This window comes from Nannobrachium achirus (genome assembly GCF_963921795.1).
Source record: "Nannobrachium achirus genome assembly, chromosome: 11".
In the NCBI taxonomy this organism is placed as follows: Eukaryota; Metazoa; Chordata; class Actinopteri; order Myctophiformes; family Myctophidae; genus Nannobrachium; species Nannobrachium achirus.
In genome coordinates this window covers 36,172,449-36,190,439 of record NC_137820.1, presented here as the reverse complement: position 1 = coordinate 36,190,439, position 17,991 = coordinate 36,172,449, and the positions used below count along the sequence as shown (strand labels likewise).

At 43.3% G+C, this 17,991-nt stretch overlaps 1 protein-coding gene across 1 annotated transcript in view; it reads left to right on the top strand.

The window, feature by feature from the left end:
- Positions 1 to 1,098: 1,098 nt before the first annotated feature.
- LOC308293504 (tyrosine-protein kinase CSK-like) overlaps positions 1,099 to 17,991 on the top strand; it is a 32,515-nt gene continuing 15,622 nt past the window's right edge. The window contains exons 1-4 of the mRNA XM_080736068.1: positions 1,099 to 1,401; positions 13,557 to 13,676; positions 14,444 to 14,557; positions 15,022 to 15,134. Of these exons, the coding sequence (XP_080592194.1) occupies positions 13,662 to 13,676; positions 14,444 to 14,557; positions 15,022 to 15,134 (242 nt within the window). The 5' untranslated portion in view covers positions 1,099 to 1,401; positions 13,557 to 13,661. The remainder of the gene's footprint in view (positions 1,402 to 13,556; positions 13,677 to 14,443; positions 14,558 to 15,021; positions 15,135 to 17,991) is intronic.

The window sequence follows — 17,991 nt, the reverse complement described above, 5'->3', positions numbered from 1 at the left end:
ATTAGATCATTATGTAATGATCTTTTTGTGAGGGCTTCCATAACTTACTAGTCTAGTAGCCAGCCCATAGAGCCCCATTGTAGACCCGGACATTTTGAGTCCCCTAAAGTTTTATGTTAGAAATGTTGAGTATGGGTCCCCAGCATGTAAAAACCACCGGATGCTAACTTGTATATGTTGAGCAATTTTCATAATCAGCCGCTAGAGTTGGTGTCCCATTAACTTTACATTACAGGAAAAATAAGCAAAAAATTAATCTGCTTTAAGTAGCATATGAGGGGTCTAACTAGGGGTATTTTATGATTCTGAATCCATTGCAAGCATCCGTTTTGCACAAAAACATTCCTTGGCGAAAAATCGGCCTTGGTTTAGTGATGAAAAGTGCAGAGTCATCACTTTTCACATGTTTCTGGGGTCCGTTTTAGCCCAAGGAATGTTTTTCATGCAAAACTGATGCTTGCAATGGATTCAGAATCATGAAATACCCCTAGTTAGACCCCTCATATGCTACTTAAAGCAGATTCATTTTTTGCTTATTTTTCCTGTAATGTAAAGTTAATGGGACACCAACTCTAGCGGCTGATTATGAAAATTGCTCAACATATACAAGTTAGCATCCGGTGGTTTTTACCAGAGCCCTAGAATGGAGAGTTGCGTCACTCCCGTTCACTTCATGGGACCAGGTCTTCTACGCACACATCTATTGGCGTATAGTGACAAACGGCGAACCGGAAGTTTACAAAATGCATTGAAGTCTATGAGGTGTAAAGTGACAATGAACCACGTGACCAGCGCTGTTTCTGACCCCGCGGTGACACCACTCTCTGATTATACTGCTCTGGTTTTTACATGCTGGGGACCCATACTCAACATTTCTAACATAAAACTTTAGGGGACTCAAAATGTCCGGGTTCACATTCTGGCTACTAGACTATACTGCACACAAGCATGGATTCGGGAAAAAGTGCGACCCCTGGAGTCACACAATTCGATAGCTGATCAATTGGGTCATAACGCATCTTGTTGAAGTGAAGGCGCTTCCTGTCCTGTGTCTCATCTTCTGCATAACTTCACTGTCACTTCTGGACACTTCCTCGCCCTGCGTTGTTTTCTTCTACCGACGGCTTTTCTCACCGTAATATGTAGTGAAACAACGACAATATTTTGTCCCAACAGTATTTGCTTCGTTTTATCGGCGATGTTACAGCTCGGCGGGCGGAAATATATTCCCTGTTTAATTTCCTCAAACAAAAGTCGCTTATGATTTGAGTTCCTTACTTCTCTGCTGTTCGGGTTTTTCTTTTCTCGTTATTGTTGGTTTTCTTGGACGGACGTTTCCAGATGAAAACATGCACGAATAGCAGCTGAAAGACGATAGAATCACTCTGTGGGCATCAACAGGTATGTTTATGATGTTATGGTACAATGCTGATATACATAACTCTTTAGCACTGGTGGAAAAAAGTACTCCCATCTTTTACTTATGTAAAAGTATCAGTACTGCAATATAGAAACACCCTGTTACAAGTAAATGTAGAATTCAAAATGTGCTTGAGTAAAAGTACAAAAGTATTGGCTTTAAAATGTATTTAAAGTACCAAAAGTAAAAGGACACATTATGCAGAATGTCCCAAAATAGCAGATCTATGAGCTTGTAGATCGGTTATTTTCAAATGGCCAAAATGGCTGAAGTGGCATGAATTGGTATGCATGTTTTGCAATAATCAATCTACAATGTAATAGTAACTAAAGTTTTCAAATAATTGTAATAATGGAGTGAAAGTCAATATTTGGATCTGATATGTAGTGGAGTAGGGGGAAAAACAAGTATAAAAGTATTGCAAATTGGAAGTACAAATACCAAAAAAAATTACTTAAGTAGTTAAGTAAATGTACTTAGTTACTTTACACCACTGCTCTTTAGGTGCATAACGTGGGTGTAACACCCTCAATGAACTTGGTATTCAAATTGCAGCCCTGTAGAAGTTTAGTCTACAGAGTGTATGTTGATAGATGGATTGTATAACAAATTTTTCAACAACAAGGCAATTAAAATGACTTTACATAAACCAAGAGCATTACTAAACAACAGACACATACAGTAGACCAACAGACAGACAGACAGACAGACAGACAGACAGACAGACAGACAGACAGACAGACAGACAGACAGACAGACATATCTTGATCTGGCTGGATTAAGATCTGGATCTTTTCCTAATAAACCCTTTTGCAAATCCCGCCCCATTCTGCCCTGTTACTATGATGGGACATTAACCCTGGGCAGATTGTTTTTTATAGTGGAAGTGGATGGGTTTTTTTTTTCCCTTCATAGCCTCATTACAGCTATATAAAGTACCAAAGGAAAAACACCTAGGTGATATTAATAAAAAGGGAAGACAAAGGTACAGTAGTTACATTGCAAAACAGGGGATTTACCCGAAAATATATGTTTTAATTTGTTTAATCCCAGTGGGACAGAATCCTCTTTGCAGATTCTTTTATAGTGGTAGTGGATGCGATTTTTTTTCCCTTCATAGCCTCATTACAGCTATATAAAGTACCACAAAAAACACATCTACGTGATATTAATAAAAAGGGAAGAAAAAGGTACAGTAATTACATAGCAAAACAGTAGTTTTCCCCCGAAAAATAAATGTTTTAATTAGTTTAATCCTCTGGATCAGAGATAGAAAGAGAAGCGCATTGCATCTTGGGTACTAGGAAGAGGACAGAGAGAATGTTTCTCCTCACATAATAGGCTGGCTTTTCGTAATTCTGCCCATTTAAATTATATGTACCCAATCGTGACTCTTAGACCATTGATAAGGTACATGTGAACTAGTTTGTTGAAGCTTATTCGTTATGATGAGCGAGATCGCTTGACGCTTGCCGTCGCTATCACCGTACCGGCCGATCTCCGTGTCGCGCACTGCGGACAGTTTTTGAAAGGCTGAAGCAACATTCTCCACTGCACAAACTCCACCCCCGATAGCAAAAAGTGAATGTTTTTTTCTGGTTGGCCAGTCAGGGAGTCTCAGGGACCAATCAGAAGGCTGACAAACGGTCTATTGTAAGACTCTCTTGTGAGGATCAGGAAAATTGTCCACACAATGTGTATGTAATACGTATTCATCAAATTCTATATACTTACAATTTCTGATTTTGAAATGTATGCCTATCCTGTGCTTAACAATAACAATATTTGAAAACAAATTCTACTATACGTGTGGGAACATTCAGCCATCGAAAGTGTAGTAGTAACACACACACAGACGGAGTACAGGTTGGTCCGCTGTACAATATTAATATAGCAGATGAAGGCAGGGCTCATCAATAACATGTACACCGACAAATATGTCTGTGGCAAGACTTGGCCTTGTCCGTGGCAAATTTTAGATTTCTTTTTTACACATCATAAGACCCAGTTGCTGAATGTCAGTCTCCAGGTTTTGTTTCAGAAAATGTACACTGTACATACAGTATGACACTTGTTTACTACAACACTATGGCACATTATGAGTCCGCTAGTACTGGTTGGTAGTAGCAAAAAAGTGTATTAAAATAGTGAAAATAGCAGATCTACAAGCTTGCACCACGAGCTGTTGTGAGCTAGTAGATCAGCTATTTTCACTACTTTTGTGCGACACTCTTATGTCAGTGTAGGTTGAATTTGGGCATTCATTGACGCCAAATAACTCTTCATTGACAAACAAACGTAACAATTAGAAACTCTTGAGATACAAGGTTGGTGCCCGACAACAGTGATGTGTTACATTCTCTCAGAAGTTCAGAGGTCAGTTGTGCGGTATCCAAAGCGTGCCATCTGTCCTCTCCAAACATGAGCCTTCATCACTGACTGTAAGCATCAAATCATCAATGTGATGATTGTTAGTGTATCATGGTCTGTTTCCAGACTGACAGGGCCTCTGTTGTGTGGCTAGTTATAATTACATTTTTATCATTGATTCCCAACATGGGGTCCTGTGACTCCTTCACAGGGGTGGCAGCCAGGGGTGTGTCTGTACTTGGAGGTTGTCCATAAACCATGTTGAACAAAACTTTTCCCCCCCAACTTTTCTATGGCTGCCATTTAACGAGGGTCTTCCCCCTTAACGGACAGCAACTGTTTTTACTGTATGTTTCTGTTGCTCTGTCTGAAGATTACGTTCTTTGCCCCCCCGCCCCGCCCCGCACATACACATCACACTTAATTTTATTTTCAACCATCCCACACACACACATGCACACGCGCGCACACACACACACACACACACACACACACACACACACACACACACACACACACACACACACACACACACACACACACACACACACACACACACAGAGAGAGAGATCACCTCCGCTACTCCCTGTGGTGTAACTTCACCTGATCTTATCTGATGACATTTTTCCAGTTTCTCATAAATATCAACCTGTGTGTGCATGTGTGCACCTGAATATTTATAGGATGTAATTAATGCAAATCTTGAATTTGGAGCTGGTTGGCACTGGCAGCGTGAAGGCAGACAGGACGGCACGCTTTCATTTTCCTGTATGTTTGTTTATTCATTTGCATTTTGCTCACATGAACTGTGCCTCTCTAACTGTCTGCCATTATGACTGGACCATTTTCCACCTGCGGCAGTTATTTGCAGATTACGGAGGTGTTGCTTCGTCTGCAGTGGGTTCTGAAGAACTTCTGGAGGAAATGTATTTTGGGGGCTTTTTCTGCCTTTTATTGATGATAGTCCACACTGTGGAGTGTGGACTCCACAGTGAAGAGAGACAGGAAACAGGGAGAGAGAGAGTCTGGGAGTGACATGCAGCAAAGGTCCTGCTGGCTCGGGAATTGAACCCAGGACTAGCTGTCAGGCGTCAGAGAAATCAGTTTCATTTGTCACATCACAGTCTTGCGGTTATAAAGCAGTGAGTGACGTTATTTTTTTAAGCACGCTCTATCATTTTATACTAATCTTTGTGAAGTGAGACGAGGGAGTGAGTGAGAGCAAAACAAGGGAAAGAGATAGAAAGCAGGTTAGATAGAACAAATACAGATTTACATAGATACTATACCTAATGTGTACAGTAGCGCATGTGAGAGCAGAGCTATACATGCTATTTGAAACATTGGCATCATATGCAAGAAAGTTGCAACTTGCAACAGGTAACCGGTATGGTACAGTGTTTCTTAGACCAGTTTGTGGATCATGATTGACTGACCCCGCTCTCTCAGACTGCCTGCCCTACAAGCACTTCTCCTGGGCATGGAAGGTCAGGCGGAACTGACCGAAGGTCATATCCGACCGACGACCATAGAAAAGTTGTATTTTCTTATACCCACAGGGCGACCCGATTCCGGGGTCTACGCCTGCAACACACCTGATGGAGAGCGTTCCTAATCAAGTTATTGGTTGTTTCTCTACCCATGGGGAGAGGGGAATCTTGCAGATTCTTATGTGTGTGTGTGTTATATACCGCCCACCGGCCCACACCTCTCTCAGTTGGCTGACCTGCCTGCTGGTTCTGCAATATTACTTCAACATAAGACTTAACATTTTTGAAAGTTTTCACCTATAATGACATACCCCCAAACACAACCTCTGTACTGCCAGGTCGGGGCGTGGCAGATGCTGATGTGGCTTCCTGCCTGTCATGGCTTGTTCTGTCCAGAACAGCAGTTGGAGCACAGTTACATGAGGGGGGGAGCAGATAAGTACCTGTCCTAGAGAGAGAAGTATAGGGAAATATTTGGGGTGGCAATAGCCGTATAGTTAACGTGCGCACAGTCACACACACAGGCCCTGATGCCGAGTCTTGCCGACAGCAGTGTTGGGAAAAGTACTACATTGTTTTACTCAAATAAGTAACCAATTAAGTATCAATACTGAAAGTACCAAAAGCAGAAAGTACTCATTATGTAGATTTCAAATGTGTACAAGGTATAAGTCTTTTGAAGACAGCCAATCTATCGGCTATTTTGAAAGGGCTGAAATATAGGGCAGAAGTACCGTAGGTAGTCTAGTGTAGGCTATGTTTTGTAATAATAATCCAAATCTACAAAATAACGAAAGTTTTCATATTAATTGTAAAAATTGTAAAAGTACAAATATTTGTCTCTGAGATGTAGTGGAGTAGAAGTACTGAAAATTGGAAATACTTCAGTAAAGTTAAGTACAAATTGCCTCGCAGTTGTACTTAGTTAGTTTACACCAATACCTGACACACAGTCACTGGTTAGATTCCTGAGCCTGGCAGACCTTTGCTGTATGTCACTCCCTGACTCTCTCTCTCTCTCCTTGCCTCTATAAAACATTCCATGTATGTTTCACCTCAGTTTTTGATCAGGCCCCAAATGATTTATCATAAGAAAAGAAAGACTGAGATGTCACTGTGTTTGGAGTGGACCCACTAGTTTAATGGTGGTGGTAATTAGAAATTTGATGTTGTTATCCTGGTTAGACCTGGTAAAGAAGACTCTGAGCTCTCTGTGATGTGTGTGAAGGTTCAGCTCCTGATCATATCTGTGCATGTGTTCATGTGTAGGCCTGTCTCAGTTATTACATAATCGCTTGATCATAAGTGTTTGACGTCATCGAAAATAGTTTGCATAATTGCAGAATCATTATAAAATTATAAAATGCATGGCCTGTTCTGGCCTATTATTATTATTAGGGTTATCATTGTCTGTCTGTCTTTGTATAACGTTATTTGTCATATGGTTTTGGTTTAAAAAGCCTAAAAGGCATCCATCCATCTTCAACCGCTTATCCGGAATCGGGTCGCGGGGGTAACAGTTCCAACTGAGACTTCCAGATTTCCTTATCCCGAGCAACTTCCTCCACTCCCTCAGGGAGTATACCGAGGCGTTCCCAAGCCGGATTTGGAGATGTAATACTTCCACCTGGTCTTTGGTCTGCCACGGGGTCTCCTCCCAGTGGGACGTGCATCGAGGACCTTCCTAGGAAGGCGCTCGGGGGGGCATCCGTACTAGATGCCCGAACGACCTAAGCTGACTATCATGCAGGGGTCTCCATATATGGGTAACTGGTCCGATATACCGTACATCACTGGCCAGATGGGCAAGAATTGGCGCGACCTCGCCCTTGGTTTCATGTCGCCCTGAGGCGTCTTACTAGTATTATGTCGATATGTTGCTATCATGGTGTGAAGGTTCAGCTCTTGTCTGATCACGTGTCGTCATGCAGTACCATGTCTGTTGGTAAAGCTGTTGGCTTCCCTCTTCCTGCACATTGGGCAATGAATGCCACACACACACACACACACACACACACATACACACACACACACACACACACACACATACACACACACACACACACACACATACACACACACACACACGCACGCACGCACGCACGCACGCACGCACGCACACACACACACACACACACACACACACCATTAATCCAACAATCTCTGTAGTCTGCACTGCACTAGGACAGGGCCATATGACTTCAATGGTGCACATCACCATTAATTCAAACGTTTGCCTCGATTACAATTAAAACATTGTGCGAAAATAGGCTCACATCACTTTGATGTGTGTCAGTTCACATCTCTCTCTCCCAGTTTCCTGTCTACTGTATTATCATTAAAGGCATTACAATATGTGTGAAAATAGCTGATTCACAGTGAGTGAATCGATATAGATTACAGACGATTTATAAAAGAAAAACCTAAAAGAAAACTTGTGCTTCTTGATTATTCGGTTATTAGTTGGTTATTGGTTGTAAATATTGGTTTTGATCCACAGTATTTTCGGTTCATTGCCCAGCCTTACTCTGCTAGTAGATCTGCTATTTCCCCCCCAGAATAGGGACACTAGGGTTGCACTAAGTGGTGTAAGACACTAGAGCAGTAGAATGCAATGGAGTCTGTTCTCGTATATAAAGTGACCAGTGAGTCAACAATATACAGAGGTGGACACTGGACAGAGAACTCAACCCCCAGTAACTTGAGTCAAAGTATAGGGTTGCTGTCGGGCAGAAACCTTATCTCCATTTTTTAACTTTTTGTCGTTTTTCGTAATGACCCACTACTTGATCACGCAAGCTCCAAACGTGGCACGAAGCGACATGCTTGGAGCTTGTAGCTCTGCTACTTTTAATATTTTTGAGCGGTGGTCACACCGTCTCCATAGCGTGGCCGTGTGTGTAGGTATGTTTGTATGTGGGTGGGTGGGTGGGTGGGTCTGTATGTAGCCTGAAGCCTGTGGTGTAGTACCTTTTTTGACCACACATGTTAAGGGAGGGGCGCTGTTTTCAGGCCAGGCCAGGCCAGGCACACACACACACGCACACGCACACACACACACACACACAGGGGGGGAGGGGTTGGTGGGTAAGAGGGTGCTGTTGAGACTAGGTGGGTAAACCACCGCTCAGTTCACACGGGTGTGATTTTGAATTTCAATCCTGAAGCGTGACAGTTTTAGACATACACGGTTTCCACCCAACAGACGAGCCACTCCTGGACAAATATTATTCAATGAGTGAAAGTTGCTGTCAAATTTGTGGGTGTTTGGTTTAACTTCCTCTCCCATGGAGTTCCTTATCACATTGGATAGTCTAAGCAAGGAACATTTTTGAAAGAATGTTTGAAACTTTGAACATGTTTTGAACATTCTTGTCTCTAATGATGTGAAGTCCGGGATTTGAATCCAGGTCTCCCGCGCTCAGGAGGGAACACTGGAGCCAAACATCTTATCCGCTAGCCTAAAGGTCAGTGGGGAGGCGACCGAGTATTTCCCGGTGGATCTGTGCACAAGGGGCGGGGGCAACCCCGCCCACCGAAGATTTTGATTGGCTGAAGCGGAGCTAGGGAGCGCTCCATTGTAGTCGCTTGGACGGGGCGTTTATCGTGCGCTTGCCCAGGCCTTACGGCCTGGGCATAAATATAACGATTGCATTCACCACGGCTTCGTAACTCGCGCGGCGCTCCGCCGGCCCTGGCCCGCTCTTCGCGGCCACTCGCACAAGGTCCGCTGGCCTTCGCGCCGCTTGCAGTGTCGTGGACAATCGAGCGGCTCCGCCCCTTGTGCTCAGATCCACCGGGAAATACTCGCTCGCAGTGGGGAGATGTTAGGCTTGTGGTCTTCAGGCTGAGGCTGTTCTGCAACACATTTTGACCTCCCTCCCCCACCGGAAGCCCCGCCGATTCGGGGTCACGGCACCAATGTACCACCCAGGATTCGAACCTAGGGAAGGGACACTCTAAATCCAAACATTCTAACCACTTGACTAAAGGGGAACCACCCCATTTTTCCCTCCTCCATATATGGGCATTCCCATATGAAGTCCTGTTAGATATGGGCTTAATATTGATGACATCAGGGATCTCCGTATATCGGCATAAAAGGGATTCTGTTCCCATATGAAGTCCTGTTAGATATGGGCTTAATATTGATGACATCAGGGATCTCCGTATATGGGCATAAAAGGGATTCTGTTAGAGTGACTCATCATAAACGTCACACAGATGACGGCTGGTGTGAAACGCCAGCCCTGGCAGTGGTAATAGTAATAACTTCATGTGTTATGGTGGGAACGCGTCCAAAGGGGAAGTGGGTTTGCGTTTAGCTGGGCCGTCATCAGAAGTCAACCCCGGGCTTTTATTGTTCCTTACGGACACACTCACACATCATGGCAGAGCAGGAAGTATGCTGCACAATAACACTCTCTATGACATGGTGGGGGGAAGTGACCTCATGTGATGGGGTAACAACTGTCCCTGACAGCCCAGGGGTGTCACACCAAATTCTGGGCCCTGGGTACAAGGATTCACTTTGGGCCCCACCATGAATGTTCTTCACAGGGTGAGGGGGTTTAACCCATTTAGACGTGGAACGCATCATTATGCATTAGTTTGTGCTTTAACGATTGAAAAATAGCAGATGTTGAAGCTCACAGCACGGCACCGAGTGCCGCGCTGCGAGCTTGTAGATCTGCTATTTTTGAAAAATCGTGCAAGTCTTTGAATATTTCAAGGGTATGTTTCAACGTATGATTCTATGTCAGTGTTGCTCAAACCTTTTCATGTGAAGGACCCCCAAAATTTGGCCAAGGACCCCATCTCAAAATATTTAGTTTCAGGGACCCCCCAGAAGAAAAATTTGAGTCACAAATGTTCGCTTAAAAAATACATAGTATATTCAAAGATTTGCACACATTTTCACGACTTTTCAAAAATAGCAGATCTACAAGCTCGCAGCTCGGTGCCACGCTGAGAGCTTGTATATCTGCTATTTTTCAATAGCTAGAGTATAAAATAATTAAGGCCCCCTCCATCTTGGGCCCTAGTAACTCTTCCCCCCCCTTGTGACGCCCCTGCTGACAGCGCTGGAGAAGTGCTCACATATTGGACTTCAGTAAAAGTAATGTGCCACAGTTCAAGAATACTTTGTTACAAGTAAAAGTACTGCATTCAAAATCTCGCTTAACCACTTTAACCCCCTAGGCCAGTGGTTTTCAACCAGTGGTCTGGGGACCACCGGTGATCCTTGAGGGGGTTCCAGGTGGTCCCCAGCTAAATGATGGAGAGTTGGTAACCAAATGGACCCTTATAGATCTTTAATTCTTGAGAGTGTAAAATGAAATGGTGTCATTTTGCCCTCTCAAGAGTTGAATTATTTTTAAACTGCATTACTTATTTACAAGACATCTACACAATCAGAGAATATAGAACATGTGTTATTTTGGTCAACATTTGCCTGTTATCTTTCCTATGGCACCACATCAATACAGCATGGAATTGTGAACAAAATCCTCTCCAAGGATAACAAAATATTCTAAGTTTTGTGTTGCATCTCATCAAATGGTGGTACGACTGTGGCTCAAATGCCCAATAAATAATGGACCTTGATAGGAAAAAGGTTGTAAACCACTGCTCTACACTGACCTCATGTGATGGGGTAACAACTGTCCCTGACAGCCAGGGGTGTCACAACAAATTCTGGGCCCTGGGTACAAGGATTCACTTCGGGCCCCACCATGAATGTTCTTCACAGGGAGAGGGGGTTTAACCCCCTCTAAACTGGAACCTAAGTTGGCACCGTACTCGTAGCCTGATTTCATTCAGACTCTACGCTGGGGCTTGAGTCTGAACTTGTGGCCATTCTATTTGATTGAAAAGGGGAGGGGATTTAAAATTTGAAATTCCCAATCACAAGAGATCTGGTGGGAGGGGTTGTGTTTGACTTTTGCACACAAAACATTCCCTCCTCCCCCTCCCCTCTATGACATGCACCAAACAGGTCATTGTCTTTGATGTTTCATTGATTAGAGAGAATCACTAACGAGCTATTCGACACTTGTATGGCTCAATCAATGACTGCAGTTCGGAGCCCTTTTGAAGTTCAAAGGGAGCAATTAAGAACTCTGGTGAGCCACGCAGCCACCCCTCCCTCCACTGTTTCTGTTGATTTTCAAAAGTTAGACGCGCCCCTCCTCCGCATTGCATTGATTTCATTGGTCGGTTTCGGTCGGTTTGAGAAGCTTTCGGTAGCAAGAGACACGTCATATGACACATCCAGACCAAGAGATGCAGTTCACTCAGAGAGTGGGCGGGTCTATTGGCTGGAGCCAGGCTACCGTACTCGCCTCGGTCTACACCAAATCTCTTAACCAAAAATAGCATATGTTGTGACGCATTTTAAGCTTGGAGATGTACTATTTTGGCCTAATGTTCGCCTCCGAATGCTGGGGTAGAATATACGTCCAGCTACTTGACAATAGCAGATCTCCAAGCTCGTAATGTGGCACATTGTGAGTTTGTAGATCTGCTTTAAGTTTTTTATTTTTTTATTTTTGGATTAATTATTATATCTAGTAAGTATCCAATATCTTATATCTAAATGTGCAAAGTAACTAATATAGCTAGAGCTGACTAAATGTGTAAAAAGTCCAATATTTGCCTCTGAGATGTAGTGGTCCAGTAGAACTTATGAAGTTTAAAGCAATGGACATAGTGGGGACCACAGATGCAAATTAGCGTTCTCGCTAAATCCGGTGCATTTACTGTACATTGTGCACGTACAGTACGTATTGATTAATATGCGATGTCCTGTCCAAATAAATAAACAAATAAAGTTAATCATAATAGTAAAGCAGAGTAAAAGTGCCTTGAAATCGTACTCAGAAAAGTACAGTACTTGAGTGAATGTGCTTCATTCCTCTCGGCCAGCTAGACGTGGTAACGGAGGCGAAAGTGTCCCTGAGCTCTGACCCGCTGGGGCACTTGGTCTCCGTGGAAACGGCCACTAGCGGAGAGAGGAAGTAGGAGGGGCCTGGTGGCGGTGGTGGTGAGTGGTGACTCCAAAGACCACTCACTGTTCACAGAGCTGCTTGTTGTTGTTGTTGTTGTTGTGCTGCTGTCATGGAAACGGTGGCTCAAGGAATTCTGGGTCGTGATGATGATGCAGCCCTGCTCTGGCTTCTGCCCTCCATCCCATGAGCCACTGACAACAGGAAGGCTCTTTTCACATACTGTACTATAGATAGACTATTTTCAGGCCACAACCTCCCAAAATAATCATATTTGAACTGGGGAGCCCCTAAAAATATATCACATTTGAACTAGGGACCCCCCACCCTGACAAGCACTTGGAATGTAGGAGTTGAGCTCACAGTCACAACGCTTCGCATTGCGACCCGTCCTAACCCCAAGTTTGGGAACCCCTGGTATATAGATAGACCAAAGATTCTCAACCTTTTCAGGCCGTAACCCCCCCCTTTGACCTCCTCCTACGGGGAAGCCCGGATCCGGGTCACGGCACCAATGTAACGGAGGTGAATCGGACCTCCCCACCCGGGCTTCGAACCCGGGTCTCCCACGCGAAAGTCCAATATCTTAACCATCGCTCCAAAGGGATATCCCTATGGAATGAGGGCAGGCTGGGGTTTCGACTCTCTCCGCCACACCTATAGTTTGTTGGTTACTTTTGATGCAGTAATTATCTATTTTCTTTCTTTCTTTTAGGTATTAAAAAGGTCTTAAAACTCCTTACATTGTCACTTCACTGTCATCTGGGGACCCTCCTGGGGGTCCTGACCCACAGGTTGAGAACCTCTGGTATAGGCCACTGGTTCTCAACAAGCTCACAATGCGTTGCATCGCGGCGCGTTGTGAGCTTGTAGACCCACTGGAACCCTCTCGAGGACCCTACTTGGGGGAGTCCCTGGGTTGCACTTTTATTTTTGAGAACCAACGGTCTGCCATTTTAGTCTTGCGTACGGTCCGGTGCGTCAGGGAAACATCCCCCCCAGGGTTGTGAAAGTGTGACAGAGAGAAGACACAAACCGTTACTTCTGCTTTTTTGAGTTATTTTTATAACTGACGTGTTCTTTTAATAGCTGCCTTGTTTGGTGTGTGGAGACATATATACAGTGTACTGTACTATACTAACCTCAGACACACTTTATTATGAAAGTGGAACTCTATTTCAGGGACCTGTCATTGAATAAACTGAATGAAGCCTGTTTTGAGCCTATTTCTTTCTTTCTTTCATTCATTCATTCTTTCTTTCTTTGCAGGGAAGTGTGTGTGTGGCGTGCATGTACGTGCACATCACAACTCTAATGGTAGCAGCAAGTGTGCATCGTGCCAGTGAGGATTGATCTGCCTCTTCCCTCAACACCATGTCAGAGATCCATGTAAGACACACGCACACGCGCGCGCACGCACGCACACACACACACACACACACACACACACACACAGTAAATTTCATGTTGTCATTTTTTTAATACATTAACATGTGATATTTGTTGGAGGGCGAGATTCAAAAAGAACAGAAAACCCTCATCCTTTTTTAATTTTTAATTTTAATTCAGTTTTCTTTTTTTTTAGATCCAGTTTTATTTATTTTACTATATCGATCTGGGTACTTGCCTTGGTACGTACTGTCGGCTGTCTGCAACCCATAGTTAACTATAATAAGTGTGGTCACTAATAGGGATGGGACCATAGGAAAACTTCATGTCACGATAATTGTAACCAAAGAAATTGTATTGTAATTACAATATTATCGCGATAATCCAAATATCCCTAACATCCATTATCCTGGGGTGGAACATTTGCCAAAAAATTGCAGATTGTCTATTTTTTTTAGATTTGGTACAGAGTGAAAAAAAGTAAGTTACCAGGTTACTTTTTACCATTATAGATAATTTTGGATTTACCTTGCTCGCTATGGATTAAGAGCGTCTGCTAAATGCCTAAATTGTAAATGATAAATTGTTTAAATGGTACGGTACCGTATATGCCGCTCGACAAATAAAGGGTGATGGAGGATACTTTCACGATAAATTTAAATCTCCACGATAAGATTATTGTGAGTGTTTTTTATCAAGATAAACGATAATAACGATTATCATCCCATCCCTAATCACTAATCAGTGGTCCTCTCTTTGTCCTTTAGACTCCGTGGCCACAGGGCACAGAATGCGTGGCCAGGTACACCTTCAAGGGAACTACAGCACAGGACCTGCCGTTCAACAAAGGAGACGTCTTGACTATCATCGTGGTCACAAAGGTGGGCTAAAGTTTCTCTGTAAAAGCAGGGAGTGATGGGAGACAGGACATCTTCCGCTATTGGTTACACCAGGGGTGGGCAACCTTAGGCACGGATGACAACATTGGCACTGGGGAGGGTGATCACTGGTACACTGGCATAAGTGTGAGAGAGGCTTTTTCTTAAAAAAAGAAAAGAAAAAAGATCCTGCACATAATTGTGATAGAAAATATTTTTAAAGAAGAAGAACAAAAAATAAAGGTTGTTACATATAGTCTATGGACGATCAGAATCAGTTAGAAATATATATTTTTTCATGTGAAGTCATAATAAATGTAATGTTTATATGGCACTCTGACTATCCAGAAAATTCAAACTTGGCACTTCATGTCAAAAAGGTTGCAGACCAAAGGGGTTACAGTTTTCTGTGAGCTTTCATGTCCTTCCTGTTGTTGGAATCCATAATGACCTGTGGTGTTCTTTAGGACCCGAACTGGTACCACGCTAAAAACGCTGCTGGTCGAGAAGGAACCATTCCAGCCAACTACGTCCAGAAGAGAGAAGGAGTGAAGTCTGGACCAAAGCTTAGTCTGATGCCGTAAGTTCAAAGAAGACTGAATCCTGTCCTTGAGGAAAATGAATGATGGCTGTTCAAACCAAGCACTATGATGATAACTATGACAAATAATGAACAATCCATTGGTGCACATGCACCATTTTCTACTGGTGAGCTAAGACAGCCTGGGAGGTTGTTGTCAATCTGTGAGTCGAGACTCTGCAGTCAACGTGCGGGTCGAGAAAATTAAGACTGACGGTCGCCTCTCACCGTGTGTGTGTGTGTGTGTTGTGTGTGTGTGTGGAGAAGACAAGCATCACAGGTAGGGTTGGGACCCGGAACCACCGGAACCGGTTCTTTCGGGTACCCGGTTCCGAAATTGAAGAACCGGAGCCGGTTCCATCATATTTGTATGACCGGTTCCTATAACGGTTCCTGGAATTTCTCATAAGCGTTCATTTGGGCCAGCGACTGTGGTGACGTCTCAGTCAGTACATTTGTGAGTGAGATGGATACGCCCACTCAGTCAGAGCAGGCTCTGCGCCCACTGATTTTGAATCAGAATGCCAGCGTCCTTCAAGACAGACGGAGCTCAGCTAACGTTAGCGCAGCAGCATATATCGAACAGACAAAACTCCTCACGACTCACGAGTGTGGTTGCACTTTACAAGAGAGGAAACGATCATGCAAAGTGCACGAAATGCAGTGCAATCCTTTCGTGCAAATGTGCAGTCTCCTAAAATCTGTACCAGTGACTGCACTGCAGCTGCCGCCTGCCACTTCACTTTCTTCAGTAGCCTAGCAGCTAGCTGCTAACCACGGAGCGCAAAGTCCATTTCACTTGGCTTGTACTGCAGTTCATTCATGGTGTTCCATATGACGGACGCAACGTTTGTCTGAGAATTTATTCCTTTCAGCTTTCACGCTGGTAGCAGCTGGGAGGATGACGACGAAGGACTAGCCGCGACGCGTTGTGAGCTTGTAGATCGGCTATTCATCGTGCCGTTAAATAACCACGTATTCTCCACTGTTTGAACGTCCACCCTTAACCATGCATTCCATATACGTTATTGTGGTCAAGTTAAAATAGTAGTTATACAAGTTGTATAATTATTTTGCTGTAGTAATCAGGGAATCACTTTATTATAATAATAATGAAAGAAAAATATATATCTATTGTATATATATAGGCCTATATATATTTTATATATAAATAATACACTTCCGGAACCGTTATAGGAACCGGTTCTACCCGGAATCGATAAGGGGGAACCGAAAAAGAATCGGAATCGGTTCAATCCAAACGGGTCCCAACCTTATTATAACTATGGTCCCAACCCTAATCACAGGGTAGCGTTTCACACACACACGTGTGTAGGGCTGTCACGATTATGACATTTTACTTAAATTATTGTGATTAACGATTTAATTGTGTTTTTGTCATTGACAATTACATTTCTGTTTGGCATTTAGGCTTTGAAGTTGCACATGGAAATTATGACACATAACCTAAATATACAAAGAAATTACTGACATATTTGACAACTTTATACTGTACTTAAAAAGAACATTGGTAGTGGAAATAGCCCATCTACAAGCTCACAAATCGCGACACGTTGTGAGCTTGTAGATCTGTATAACCACTACTTTTTGAAAGTGTTTGAAACTATATTAACATTTCTCAACATGGAAACGATTATGACGATTATGCAAAATAATTGCGATTACCTCAAATAATTGCGATTAGACGATTATGTAATAATTGTGACAGCCCTACACGTGTGTGTGGGGTAGACAAGCGTCACAGGGTAGCGTTTCACACGTGTGTGGGGTAATCAAGCGTCACAGGCACTTCTGCTGCTGTTTCTATAGTAGGTCATTCTCCCTGACGGTCGCCAATGAAAGGTCCATAGTCCACACGCTGTCGGGCGATCCATACGGTGTCAGTTTTAGCTATGGCTAAAATAATTTTGACTTTACTCTGGGCCTACAGCCCAGTGCTCTCTTTAGGCAGGTGGATGTGAATGTACACCACAGCTGGGCCTGATTGCTGCTGCTTCACTACTGCTGTGCATTTGAGCACTGCACGAGTACACTCTGTTTCCTCTCCATCTAAGACTGAAACAACCTCAACAGTTCTCCTGTTGACTTGCGTGTGCCATTGAGTTCACCTGTGGATGTATACACTAGTAAGACGCCTCAGGGCGACATGCGTGACAGTTCTTGGCCATCTGGCCAGTGATGTATATATATCAGACCAGTTACCCATATATGGAGACCCCTGCATGATAGTCAACAATGTTAACCACACATAAAATGACTTGTCTTTTAGTTTTACTGAATCTCCTCTCCACTAGTCCCTCCCTAACATTTTACTTTAGTATTGTCAATTTGTCAACATATTTTAGTCATAATTGTGGGCTCGCCTATAAGGCGAGCACACTCTAGATATTGTCATTATTTATCTATCAGACATATCAAGTTCTCCTCAATACTTTGTCCGCTTTCAACTCCTACATACTTAGTGAGAAAATGCAAATAAAAACATCAATGTGTTCAGCTTACTGTGGCGATGTGTGCTATTACTTTTTACAGCAATCGGCCAAATGTTGGCGCTGTAGGAAGCCTTCGAAAGTGCGAACTTTGAACAGGTATAGCTCATGCTGTGTTTGAGGTCCAGCCATGAAACCTGTATACACGTATGCGTCTCCTCATGCCGAACAACTTTTACCCTCTGACTTTTGACCTCTGACCTTTAGATCCCCCAGAATTTGGAATTATATGAAAAACAGTAAAAATCTATCTCCTTCTGGGTTTTTTTTCGTTGCGCGCACAAAACTTTTTTCACATGAACTTTGGACCAATACGGTCAGATTGATTAACCAGATTTTTTGTGAAA